Below are 14,297 nucleotides of genomic sequence, written 5' to 3'. Positions count from 1 at the left end.
CACACACCATTCCAAGTCATAATAGAAACGTTGCATAATTTATTACCACCCATGAAAAATGTCAGCTTCCTATATTTTAAACACTACCCAATCTAGAGCCCGTGGAATCCACTGGCAACACGCTAGTTATTATTATTATTATTATTATTATTATTATTATTATTATTATTATTATGTGATGGGGTTATACAAGATAAAACATGATTACATGAATATGATTTCTTATGGTTTTAAAATGCTGTTGGAAATTATATTTCATAACTATGTTTAAGTCTGAAGATTCTAATTTCTGGCGACAAACATTTTCTGCTCAGAGAGACCAGAGTTCATCAAACTGTACATTTATTCACACAGCACAAAGGATGCACTGAATAACAATTGTCTACAGTCAGGAAAAAATGTGACAGCACGGTTCAGAACGTGTTGAATGTTAAGGTTAGACAGACTATAGTTTCCCTGGGCATTGGACAGACGAGAGTCAGGTGGGAAATCAAGATTGATAGAGATCATTATTAAGTGACTGCCTGTCTTGCAGCACTTCAATTCACACATCGGGACATGAGAAGGGAGCACAAGACACTCACACTCTTAAAGAAGCTCTCCACAGTATGGATCATAAAGCAGCCACCTCTGTAAATTGACACCAGCCCCCAACAAGCGGAGCTAGATGACAAATGCATTTCTAGGCACAGTTAAGCCCCTCATTTTGTGGCTGATCAAAAGAGAATCACAAACACGGACTTTAATATACACTTAAGAGTTCACCCTAACATCCCTACATGATGACCAGAAAAAGCATCAGAATGCCAGAAACACCATCAGCAACTTATGGTGACAGAGAGAAAAAGAAACAGAGAGACGACCGTAATGAGAGAGGATGGACTAATTTGAGCCTCAACAAGCTTTTCTTTCTACAATCATCACCTCCAATTCAAAAGTAAGCTGAACATTTTCCTCTTTTAAGGACGTTGTGCTGTAAATGTGCAGGCTTTTCTGATCACAGCCTTTTGTGTCTGATTTAACAGGTGCATTTCCAGGCTGCAGGTCTGAGTCTGAGCACGGTATGAAAAAAAAATAAATGGTCGGACTTTTAATCAGGGAAATGACTTTGGTCCTACTTTACTCAAATCGGCAAGTGTCAGAGCGCTGAACTTTAATTTGTACCTCTGTTACTTTGCATGACCAGACTGCTTGGGGTTTTTAATGGAAATACGTTGCGATCGGGTGGGACATTTTATCCGATGTGAGTGAAAACCCGTATCTGTACATCTTGAAGCCCTTGTTGTGTCTTATTTGTGCATCCAAATGCACAGCAACCCAACATTTTCAGTGAATAAATAAATAAATAGCTGGATCAATTAAGGCACACTATAGTGAACGATCCCAAGGTGTCAGTTTCGTGCATGCACAAATGAGCGTGTACTAACAGTGCAAGGACGTACATCGCGCTCAGACAGCAGCAGCAGTGAGTACATGCTGGACATATTTATGCTGTGCATAAATCAATGGAAATGTGAATGCAGAAAATAATAACAACGAATGTAATGTTTTTTTGTAAGACAATCATGTTACAGGCCATGATTCTGTCCTCACTAAAAAAAACAAAACACACACACACACACACACACACACAACCGCACTTTTTAATATTTACTGTAATTCCTGTCATGAAGTGCGGACAATACAATAATTATCCTCCTCCTAGCTGTAAACATGTAAGACCTGAACTGGTATAGATTTTTTTCCTTTTATTTTTTTACATGACTGACCTGATGCGCTCATATCATGATCACGAGCCGGCTCTGCGTGTCCCTCTGTGGAGCGCCCACTGAAGCGCTGCAAAGGTGATATGTGGTTTTCTTTATTACAATGTGAGGAGAGACCACCGATGCACGCGCCTCGCGGTGGCGTCTCGTTAGATGATATTCTGCATGGCATGATAGATGTTTCATCGCCATGCGCACTGAGATGTGTTTGGGGCAATCTAGTATGTTTTTATTTTTACCCATGTCGTCATCATTTGCAGACAGGTGTGCAGTGCCGTGCCTTGCACATAGGTGGTCGGCGCACATGTGACAATATGTGTCCTCAGCTTAGCGTTGAGCTGACACCGTGGCCAGCTGCGATGGGGAGCGGGGCACGGTGCAGGATGGCAACTGGCCGTGGGCGGTGGTCATGCCCCTCTCTGCATGATTTTGGATGTCATCCAACGATGACGTGATCACATGTCAATCACGGTCCCCTGACAAACACATAACTGTCATGCATGTGTGCACGTATGACTATGTCAATCAATACATGATCGACGCATGAAAAGCTGGCCACGCTGATTTTTCTGTGAGGCTGTCAGTCAGGCAAGGACATGAGGGACGGACCATGCACGTTGTGATTGTGTGTGTCATGTGATGTGCCTATCCGGTCAGCTGGCGCAATGCCACGCAGGCGGGCTGGGTTCTTATTTGCCTCTCTGTTGTGGTGGTGTGGGTTTGCGATATGCCATGGTGTTCCACAGCTGTCAGCTGTGCCATTATGGACATGACAGCCATCCAGCTGTGTGCGCTTTGCTGACCACGATCACACTGCACTGCTGCCACCGTTCGCAACCTCAGCTGTACCTCGACTACAGGCTTGTGGTGTGGGGGTGGGGGGATGACACACTCACACACCATCTGTGTTGGCCGGAGCACGGCGCACACTTGCATGTGATTTGTGTGTGGGGCACACACACACACACACACACACACACACACACGCCATATTTTTGGGTGGTGGGGCACATGCACACTCACATGCCATTTGTGGATGTGGGGAGCAACAGACTAACACAATTGTGTTGCTTGGTAACACACTTGTGGGGCATATCCAAAAGTGGCCACCTGCTCTCTACTCTCATGCTAGTAGGGCACATGGCCCGACATTTTCTAAGTGCCCCGCGAGTAGTGTTGGATGTTCGTGGGTGGCACCTGGACTTCAGCCGTTTCTGGTCAAGAGTGGGTCGAATGGCCATTTGCACAGCATTCGACGACTTTCGGCCGCTGGTGTGAAGGCTGCCTTGATGGCGTCATTCAGCCACAGTTCGACACAGACGATGATTTTATGCAGTTGCTCGGCCGCGGCATGAGATATGTCCGGCCTGCATATGGCATGCTGTTCAAATGCTCTGAACACGATCAGATGGCAGTGCAACCTCATCTTTTGTTTTCCAATTTCAATTTATTTTCATTTATATAGCGCCAAGGCTATACACAAGTAAGGTCTAACCTTACTAACCCCCAGAGCAACAGTGGTAAGGAAAAACTCCCTATGAAGAAGAAACATCAAGCAGACCAGACTCAAAGGGGTGACTCTCTGCTTGGGCAATGCTACAGACATAAATTACAGAACAATTCACAGAAACAACTCACAAAACGAATATACAGGAAATGTTGGTGCACAGGACAGGAGGGTCTCCAGCACAAATACAACTTCCATCTCTGGATGGCGCTGCAGCTTAAACAGAGAGGAAAAAAAACAGAATCAGGCATCAGAAGGATAAAAAAATACAGCATAATTTGCCAGCATTAAACAACAAGAAAAACAGGAATTATTAATGTGATCGCCAGCCACTAGCCCTAAGCTTCACTAAAAGACCGAGAATTTAGGTAAAGTTGAGGCCGCAGCACGCTCCGTTTCCTAATAAAATGAATTAAAAGAGTAAAAAGAGTAAAACAAAACTATACCAGTATGCTAGCCATACAAAAGGGATAAGTACATGTTAAGTCTGGACATGAAAGCCTCCACAGAATCTGACTGTTTTACTGACACAGGGAGATCATTCCACAGAACAGGGCATGATAAGAGAAAGCTCTATGACCTGCAGACTACTTATTCACCCTAGGGACACAAAGTAGTCCTGCACCCTGAGAACACAAAGCCCGGGCCGGTACGTAAGGTTTAATTAGGTCAGCTACGTAGGGAGGTGCCAGTCCATGAACAATTTTATAGACTAGTAGCAGAACCTTAAAATCTGATAGGAAGCCAGTGAAAAGATGCCAAAATGGGTGTAATGTGGTCAAACTTTCTGCTTCATGTCAAAAGTCGGGCTGCAGCATTTTGAACCAATTGGAAAGCCCTAATGGTGGACTGCGGTAAACCAGAAAATAGAACACTGCAGTAGTCCAATCTAGAAGAGGTAAACGCATGGATCAGGGTCTCACCATCAACCATAGACAGGATGAGACGACTCTTCGCTATATTTCGGAGGTGGAAGAAAGCAGTCCTTGTAATATTTCTAATGTGGAGGTCAAAGGGCAATGTAGGATCAAAAATTACCCCAAGGTTCCTCACTTTGTCAGTGTGATGTATGACACATGAGCCTAAGCTAAGTGTTAACTGGTCAAATCGATGCCGATGTCTCACTGGACCAAGAACCATCATTTCAGTCTTATCAGAGTTTAATAGAAGGAAGTTTCTGGACCTCCAACTTCTCACTGATGCAAGGCAATCTTCTAAGGATTTTATGTGAATGAGATTACCAGCAGTTATCGGCATGTACAGCTGAATATCATCAGCACAGCAGTGAAAGGTAATCCCAAAAACACCGCAATATGTGCTCAAGGGGTGCTATATAAAGGGAGAAAAGCAGGGGGCCTAAGATGAACCCCTGTGGAACCCCAAATTTCACGTCACTAAGGTTAGAGGTAGTGTTACTGCACAAAACACAGTGAGACCGACTGGTCAAGTATGACGTCAGTCATGCAAGGGCACTCCCAGTAATCCCAAAGTGATTTTCCAGCCTATCAAGTAGAATATGATGATCCACGGTATCAAATGCAGCACTGAGATCTAACAGCACCAGAACCGTAGTGGTGTCCGAATCCACTGTAAGCAGAAGATCATTCACCACTTTAGTGAGAGCCATCTCTGTGGAATGAGATTTTCTAAAAGCAGACTGCAGTGGCTCAAAGAGATTATTCTCAGTAAGATAGTCCACAAGCTGCCGTGACACCACTTTTTCTAGAATTTTAGAGCAAAATGATAGATTTTATATCGGCCGATAGTTTTTCAATACACTGGGGTCAAGATTAGGTATCTTAAGTAATGGTTTAATCACTGCAAGATGTGAAACATTTAGGAACAGATCCAGAAGTTAAAGAAAGATTAAAAATTTCCAGCACAGTCAGCCCAAGAGTGGGCCACAGGTCCTTAAACAGTTTTGTTGGTATAGGATCAAATAAACAGGTTGTTCTTTTTGTTGACGTTACGAGTTTCGCCAGCATGCCTAGTGAGATAGTATCAAATTCTGTAAATCTACGTAATACCTCAGTCATGGTGCCCACCTTAATAGCAGGGTGTAGTGGCTGGGTTAAGGCATGCTGGGATATGTTTGACCTAATGTCTTCAATTTTCTTCTCAAAGTAATCCAGGAAATCTTGTGCTGTAAGAGGAGAGCAAACTACAGGTGGTTGTCCATGAATAAGTGTTGCCACCGTGTTGAACAAGAACTTTGAGTTATGCTTGTTTTTGTTGATCAAATCAGAGTAACAGGTCCGCTTTGTAGCCAGTAGTGCATGCTTATAGTCCAAGATAGCATCATGCCACGCAAAGTGGAATACTTCTAATTTTGAACGATGCCATTTCTGTTCTAGACCTCTAGCCTTATGCTTGAGGTCACATAGGTAATCACTGAACCAAGGTGACTGTGTTTTGGGGGAGCTCGGTTTTAATACAGGTGGCACAATCATGTCAAGTGTAGTTTTGAGCACTGAGTTTAAACTATCCATAAGTCTGTCTACTGATTGGGTATTTGCCAAATGTGAAGCGAAGACATCAGGCAGTCTAACTTCAAATCCAGTCTTGGTGAGGAGTTGATGCGTCGTCGTAGTGATATATAAGGTTGTTGTTCCACTAAACACGGCAGCGAAACTATAAACTTAATAAGTGAGTGATCAGAGACCACTGATGTAAGAGGCATGATGTCAATATTTGTGACAGCAATACCACGTGCGAGAACCAAATGCAGGGTATTTCCACTAATGTGCGTCGAGTCCCGAATGCATTGCCGAAATCCTAATGCATCCACAATTTCCATATATGATTTGCAGAGGGGATCAGAAGGCTTATTTATATGAACGTTAAAGTCAACAATAATCAGAATGTTATCTGCACTAGTTGACAAGTTATAGATGAACACACCAAATTCATCTAAGAATTCAGAATATGGGCCAGGAGGCCTATATACAGTGACAAAGTAATACGGCTGATTTTTATTCTTTTGACCTTGGCAATGCATAATATCCTGAGCAGAGCGGAGAATCAGACGCTCAAACGAGTTATATTTGTGACCCCCAACAGCTAATAAGCTAAACCTTGATTTATAAATGAGAGCAACACCCCCGCCTTGCTTCGCATCATGAGGGACATGACTAAATGTATATGTTGGTGGGCAGGAAACATTTAAGGGGAGGACAGCTGTAGGTTTAAGACAGGTTTCACATAACCCAATCATATCTAAGTGATGATCAATAATTAGATCATTAATTAACAAGGATTTTGAGGACAGTGATCTTATGTTAATGAGACCCAGACTAAGAACCTCAGTGGGGTTGACAGTTGGATTTAGGGGTGGTTCCAGACTAGCATGTATAAGATGCCTAGAAGTAGGTTTAGGTTTGAGACATTCCACGAGCCTTGCAGGTAGCAGACACAAAATCTTTTCAATTGCTGGAACAACCACTGGGCTATCTTCAATTTCAACATCATACAATGTAGTAATGGGTATTAAGTTTGCAAAGCATATTCCTCTATGATTTTTATGGACATGTCTATGGAAGCAGGCCACAGTCTCAACTTGTTGAATTTCCCTCACTGGCAGATAAACTAAACTATCACCATAGTGGATTTTCTGCACTAATTTCCATGCTAAGCTAATGGATTTCACACCCACATTTGTCATAAGCCTTGCAGGGTCTCTAATCACCTGCTCCGTGGCCTGCTGTAAATTCCTAATGTTACCCTCCCTGTAGAGCTCTATCTATGTTCGCAGACAGGATGGCGGCACCTTCCCCAGTAGGATGGAGGCCGTCTACCATCAGCAAGCCACGGCGGCCCCTGAACGAAGGCCAGTTATCAATAAAGCTAAAGCCTTGCTGTCTACAAAATTGCGCCAGCCACCTATTTAACAAAGTCAGCCTGCTAAACGCCTAATCAGTACCCCGGGAGGGGAGGGGACCAGAGACTATTAATCGATGCCGACACATCTTTCTGGCAAGGTCACAAGTCCTCTCTATGTCCATTTTTGTTACCTCTGAGTGCTTCATCCTGACATCATTGGTTCCGACGTGAATAACTATGTGACTATATCTCATGTGATGTTCCTTAGTCTGTCTTCCCTTCTGTCTGCCGACAGAGCCAACAGGTTGGTAGAAGACATTGTCAACACTGCCCTCTACTTCATCCTTCAGCATCTGGGTTCCCCAGGAACCTACTCCAGGATTCTATTTGTGGAATTCAGCTCTGCTTTCAATATGATCATCCTAGCCCTGCAGCAAGACAAGCTCTCTCAGCTTGGTGTGCCTGGCCCCACCTGCAAGTGGATCACTGACTTCCCTGTCACCCAGGTCACAAACTTTTTGTCACCCTTCCTTCTGGCAGGTGGCCGAGGTCCATCAGGATCAAAACCTCAAGACACAAAAACAGCTTCTTTCCATCTGCAGCTAGACTAATAAATAATGCCAGAGAACCCCACTTACCCTGCCTCCCCCCACCCCCACTTCCACAAAGTATAGCTTGGCCATCCCTGCACTGAAAGGTACTGTACACCTGTACACGGGTTTAACTGTATAACAGTTACGTTGTATTTATTTCACAGTGAATATAGCTTTGCCTATTTGACTCTTTTACTTCTTATAGAACTGTTACTTATCCATTTCCTTTCTGCAGTTGTTTATACACCAACAACACTGGATCAAATTCCTTGTATACCTATATGATACAAAACTTTTGCGGATATGCCTAAGCCAGTTTTCATGTGGGCGAAGTTTCTGCTTCTGCTGCAAATGCAAAAGAAAGAGTAAGCAAGGTGATTGTATCAACATGGTGGTGTAACATAGCAGCCTCCACGATGGGGCCACTTCCATGTACGGTGCCCTCCAAAAGTAATGGAACACTTGGTAATTCACACATTTTAATTTGTTTATGTCATTTCAAAGACAAAACTTACAAAATATAAAAATAAAAAAAATCTAAAATTATCTTCCTTAAACTTGAACTGGAAAGAAATCTCTACAACTTGATATGAATTAATTAAAAATATAAAAGCCAAGATGAGTGCTTTGGTAAAATACATCTAAATAATCAGTTTTATTGCCAGTGTTCTTCAGACAAGTCAGGGGATGGATACATGAACATTTCCAAGTCACTGAAAATGTATTGAACCTTATTTGCATACATTATTAAGAAATACAAACAACATGGTACTCCATGGTAAATCTGTATGGCGTAGACAGTTCTCTAAAACTGAGTGACTGTGCAAGAAGGAGAAGAGTGAGGAAAGCCACCAAGACACCCAGAGAACCCAGAAGAAATTCTAAGCTTCTGTGGCTGTGATTGGAGAAATTGTACGCAGAGCATGTTTTGTATTTTGTATCACCAGTTATACAGCTTCATGATGACCTGGTACAGAGAAGGATTTTCTTAAAAAGAAGACCTAAAGTTTTGCTACAACTTGCCAGAAAATATATCTGAGATGCAAGCCTAGATTTGATGTTTTGGTGAAAGAAAATTCTGGTTCAAATACCTGGTTTCCAAAGAGGTTGAATCCATTGATAGCTTCTAGAGCAGCTTTAGCCAGACCCACAGAACTGTAGAGGGGAAAAAAACCTGAACATTACGCAAAACACACAATAAGTGAACATAATTACATTAACATACTGTAATATTATGTCAAAGTGTGGAAAAAAAAATACCTAGCAGAGAAACATTACAAGTCAAAGACTGGTCTCTGGCAGAGAACTGAGCTTTTTAAAAACCCGAATTTCACACTGGCCACTGTAATTGCAATGCACACTATGCGTGAATCAATTTCACTGTCATTTTGTTTTTATTTCAAGCCTGCCATCACTTCTTTAGCAAAGATAGAAAACCAGAAAAGTTGGCTGGAGACTGCTGGGAGAGCTGCTGACATAACAAAATGTGTTAAAAATCAATTAGTGAAGCCTGAGTTGATGCCTCAAATACAGAAAGGTTGGCTGGCTGCATGGGGGAAAAGTTTTGCTGAATCTTGTTCTGTATTACATTATCCCTCAACTGTAACTCATTTTTGGGTAAAAGCATTTGCTAAATGCATAAATGTAAATGACAGTGAATAATGCAGTTACACAAAGACACAGACTGTGATGAGAACAACCAGCAGTGGTGATTATCTCACACATGGGGACATGGAACAGAGACTGCAGGTGCAAAAAAGAAGTGCAGTCAGGAAACAGGACAAAAACAACATGACGCAACAGTTACAGCTGACAGTTGGAGCTGAAAATTTCAGTGATGAAAATGTTGCTGCAGTTTGTTAGTCCACGAGTTGCTACACTAAGCCATGACATACGCCTATCCTTGCAGTACATTATTTAATATTCTAATCTCCTATAACGGGCAGTACTAGACATTTTGAATGTTTGACCCAATATATAATCAAAATATATAATCTACAAAGGTGGATTATCTTGGTATTGGTGTCTCAAAGTAGGTTTTTCACAATTAAGTATGACCTATACACTACCTCAATGGCCTTGAGGCCAATGAGGCAGTGCTTATCCCCATATAACATAGCATGAGTCTTCAACTTCCCATGAATAAGAGGCCAGTTAATTACCCAGCCAAGGCTGGTACCCATATACAGTGTGGTAGACAGGGATGAAGTGTGCTGTCAGCAGACACAGAGAAGTAGCATGAGTGGGAATTAAACCCAAGTCAACATACTGGTAGACAGAACACTGAAACCATTCTGCTTCAGTTGAGAAATTGTTAGTAGAGTTCAGATTTTGGATTTCCACGATAAAAAAGGTACAATTTGACACTAGGATTACTAATATTCAGATAGTCTCTGCATATTTTTCACTGAAAGAAAAAAAAAAAAATCCATGCCAAGCATGGTAGCCATGTTGGAAAATGGCTGCAATTTTCAAAAATATCAGTGGTTTACAGCATTTTCAAGAGTAAGGAGTATTTTTCCCCCAAGTAATATCTGCTGCACTAAGTGGGATCAGATCTTGATGGAGATGACACCACTGCAGTCGCCAATCACTTGCAGTTTTGAAGTGGATGAATAATTTTACAGTAACAGCCACCAACTTCACGTGAATTAAAACCTAAGAAAACCAACACAGAGACAACACGAATGTGCAAGCTCCACACGAGGAAGCATTTCATTTTATATGGACAAATGAATACTCTGATAAAAGCAACACATTACCACTGAGCTTTTTCTGCCCACTGGCAGTTTGGAACTAAACAAGCCTGCTAAATTTAATCATTTACATAAACCTTGTTTACTTTGAGCCATTTAAAATCTGCCCTCATGACAGTTGCTTACTTGTGTGCAGCATATTAATTGGAATTATGCCCCTACATATATCAAACTGTCTCTCCAAGTGTAGAAATCCACAGCATGTCTACAAGGAGAGAATACAGAACATGTGAAATGCAGTGTCTTTACTGCAGGTACATCTTGGAAAGCTGCTGCCAGCAGCCTTGGATTGCTAGAGAGAGAGAGGGAAAGGGAGCCGGGGGTGGGGGTGGGGGGATTTGGCAAAAAGGGGAAAAAAAAAACCCCACAAGCTTCCGGAGATAAGCAATTGTATAAATTGGGGATCTTTATCAACTGAATGAGAACAAAGAAACTTTTGTCTGACCTTGGATGATAAAGCAAGAAGCACCTTACAAATACTCACTGCGACCAGAGTTCACTGGATAACAGCACTAATGTCTTAAGATGAGACCAAAATCTTTTTTTTCTCCCCTGTCTGCATATATAATGGTAAATGCCACACTGGCAGAACCATTTATAAACATTAATATACATATATGCAATTTATTCTTGCAAGACAGAAGGTATGTAGTGCGTGATAGAATGTGGTGTGCGTGTGTGACCCCCATCCGCCCTTCCCGATCAGCCTACAACGTCCTACTTAAAGCCAACCGACAACTTCTATCAGGAAGGGCCGACCACCAAAACAACACAAAGACAGACAAGAACAAAAGACAAGTGGTGAAGGCAATGACTGTGCAGTGAGACACAGAGGAAACAGGGCACCAACCATACAACATACCAGGACAAACAACCACACATGAACAGTCTGTTGTCTAATTAGTGAGCATCCATACCCTAATGTAGGACACCAGAGTCTTGATCCCCTTGAGAGCACCCAAAACTGAATTGTGGTGACGGCCACAAACACACTGCCATCCACACATAGAGACCCAGATCACAGCTAAATATTCGATCACTACTGTGGCTGGTGTGTTCGGCCAAGACAAAAGTACAGAACCTTACCATATGACATGGACCACTCCGGCACGTCAGAAGCCATACGGTCGGCTGCAAGCAACGACAGAAATGGGTGCAGGACGCAGGGCCCCAGGAGAAACCAGAAGAAAAAGGGCAGCGGAAGGGCACAGGGGCCGTGAAGAGCAGCCACCAGAGCCAGCGGGGCAGCAAGACGAACCAACAGGGGAGCAGCCCGGCGGCGCCAGAATGCACCCCCCAACAATCCCCCCACGAAGGCACAGGAAGCAACATCATACCCAAGGGAAGCACACAGGGCGCCAGCATGGGCCCAACAAAAGGACCAAGGGAGACCAAAATCTTTTCAGCCGTGACGTCACCGGAAAAGCTATGCCCAAACAATATCATGGCTTGCCGGCAACGTAGCTCTAAAGTTTGGGAGCATTTTAACCAAATTAAAGTGAAAAACATGCAATGCAAATTCTGCAAGGCGGAATTTGCCTTCCACGGCAGTACAACGGCAATGCAGGAGCATCTGAGAAGGAAGCACATTGTGGCTGAATGTGACGAAGAGGGATAGTTGTCCCGGTAAGCTAGCTGCTGTAAACGTTAACATTAATGATGACGATTTCATTAGCTTTAGCACACATATGTTATGTGTTTGCTGTAACGTTATGTCATGCTGTTATAGGAAATGTGACAATGCTAATGTTTTATAATGTTACATTAGAGTGCTAAAAAATACGTTCCTCTTCAATGGACGACTTTGTTACCAAGTAAAAGTTGAATGAACTATCATTTCAACTGTCTTTATTTTTAGTTAGTGCATACCTTAAACACTTAGAGCTTGGCTGCTTCCTGATCAGCGGATCTGATCAGGTTTGCTGATTAACCTGATCAGATCCACTGATCAGGTCATCACAGACCTGAATAATAAAACGCTGTCATGATTTAAACTTTTAAGTGCCAGTCGATTGCGATCAGGTGTGATCTGAATGAAGTGCTGTGTGATCTGTCGGTGTGGTGATCACCGACAGCGACGGTGCTTTAAATGTTTAAACAGCGCATTAATCAGGTGTGATCACCCTTGATCGATCAGGTCATCTGATGATCACACCACAGCGACGGTGCTTTAAAAGTTTAAATCATCATGCTTCTGTGTGATCACAGCACGACACCGGCATGAGAAATGCACCTGCAGCAGAAAAAACACCAAGGGACTTGCTTTGCAACGCTGCGTTTCCAGCCACAAATTAAAGTATTTTCAGACGTCATTTTCAAAATCAGGAGCTTCATGTGGATTCATGTCCGTCTGTGATGGTGAACTGGACTGAAATGAACAGGTCAGATTTACTCTGTGTGTGAATGAAACAGTCGTTCTGCCTATGGACCGCAGCTTTCAGCCAATCAGTGGCCAGCATTAATGGACAGATTTAAACTTATGAGTAAATTACAAGAAACATGTCCCAACAATAACATAACTTACTTACAACTTATGTCCAGCATGTGCAGGACGTATGAGTAACACGCTGGCATGTGTTGAAAATATTCAGCATGCCCAAAATTTTTTGAGGACCTCAGCTTATCAGGATGTATATCAGCGAGCTTCAGTGTGTTTCAATGTGCTTCAACTTGCTCTTCACTTATAAAAAACTTATCCTTAACTTATTGGACTTATGCCAGCATTTTTTAAGACAGTTGGCATACAGTGGCTAAATCGTCAAGGTGTGACAGGGCCTTACACTGCAGGCTATGGAAAGCTAAGCATCTGCGCCTGACTTTATTAATTGACTTCAATTAATTTCATAAGAACTAATCAGTGAAATCTCCTGCTGAGGCACCATGTTGAGAAGAAACTCCACAGTCTCTTAAGCTTGCATGCAACATAATATTTGACAGACATTCTGGGTCCTACCTTCCTATGAGCATGTTATCTTGAACATGCAAAAGGGGTGCCATACGACTCAGCGAGGTCCAAAATGTCCCCTCACCCCTGAGAAATTTTTTTAAAAAGAATAAAGGGTGTTTCTGTGTTGTCTGTCATGAGGATGTTATGAAACAAAAGTGGCCAAATTATTGAAAACACAAGGAGACCATCCGGAACGTATTTGCAGCACTTCACTTTTTCCACATTGTGTTATGTTACAGCCTTATTCCAAAATGGATTAAATTATTTTATTTTCTTCTCAAACTTCAACACACAATATCTCATAGTGACAATGTTATTATTATTATTTTTATTTATTTATTTTTATTATTTTTATTTATTTATTTTTTTTTTTTTTTTGCAAATTTATTAAAGCAAACCAAGAAATCACATGTACATAAGTATTCACATCCTTTGCCATGAAGCTCAAAAGTGAGCTCTGGTGCATCCTATTTCCACTGATCATTCCTGAGATGTTTCTACAGCTTAATTAGAGTCCACCTGGGGTAAATTCAGCTGATTGGACATGAACTGGAAAGACACACACCTGTCTACATATAAGGTCCCACAGTTGACAGTGTGTCAGAGCACAAACTATTCACGAAGTCAAAGGAATTGTCTGCAGACCTCTGAGACAGGATTATCTTGAGGCATAAATCTTGGGAAGGGAACAGAAACATTTCTGCTGCTTTGAAGGTCTCAATGAGCTCAATGGCCTCCATCATAAGTAAAATGAAGATGTTCGAATCCACTAGAACTCTTCCTAGAGCTGGCTGCCCATCTAAACTGAGCAATCGGGGGAGAAGGGCCTTAGTCAGGGAGGTGACCAAGAACCCGATGGTCACTCTGTCAGAGCTCCGGCATTCCTCTGTGGAGAGAGGAGAACCTTCC

The 14,297-nt window shown here is 42.4% G+C and overlaps 1 protein-coding gene across 4 annotated transcripts in view; it reads right to left on the bottom strand.

Annotated features, from left to right (window-relative positions):
* phkb (phosphorylase kinase, beta) overlaps positions 1 to 14,297 on the bottom strand; it is a 318,068-nt gene that overhangs the window by 177,414 nt on the left and 126,357 nt on the right. For all 4 annotated transcript variants that reach the window (XM_034185351.1, XM_034185355.1, XM_034185336.1 and 1 more), the window contains one exon: positions 8,777 to 8,840. In XM_034185351.1, the coding sequence (XP_034041242.1) occupies positions 8,777 to 8,840 (64 nt within the window). The remainder of the gene's footprint in view (positions 1 to 8,776; positions 8,841 to 14,297) is intronic.

Source organism: Thalassophryne amazonica, chromosome 2 (genome assembly GCF_902500255.1).
Source record: "Thalassophryne amazonica chromosome 2, fThaAma1.1, whole genome shotgun sequence".
In the NCBI taxonomy this organism is placed as follows: domain Eukaryota; kingdom Metazoa; phylum Chordata; class Actinopteri; order Batrachoidiformes; family Batrachoididae; genus Thalassophryne; species Thalassophryne amazonica.
Note: the sequence above shows the minus strand (reverse complement) of the source record. Positions and strands in the feature narration are given on the sequence as shown.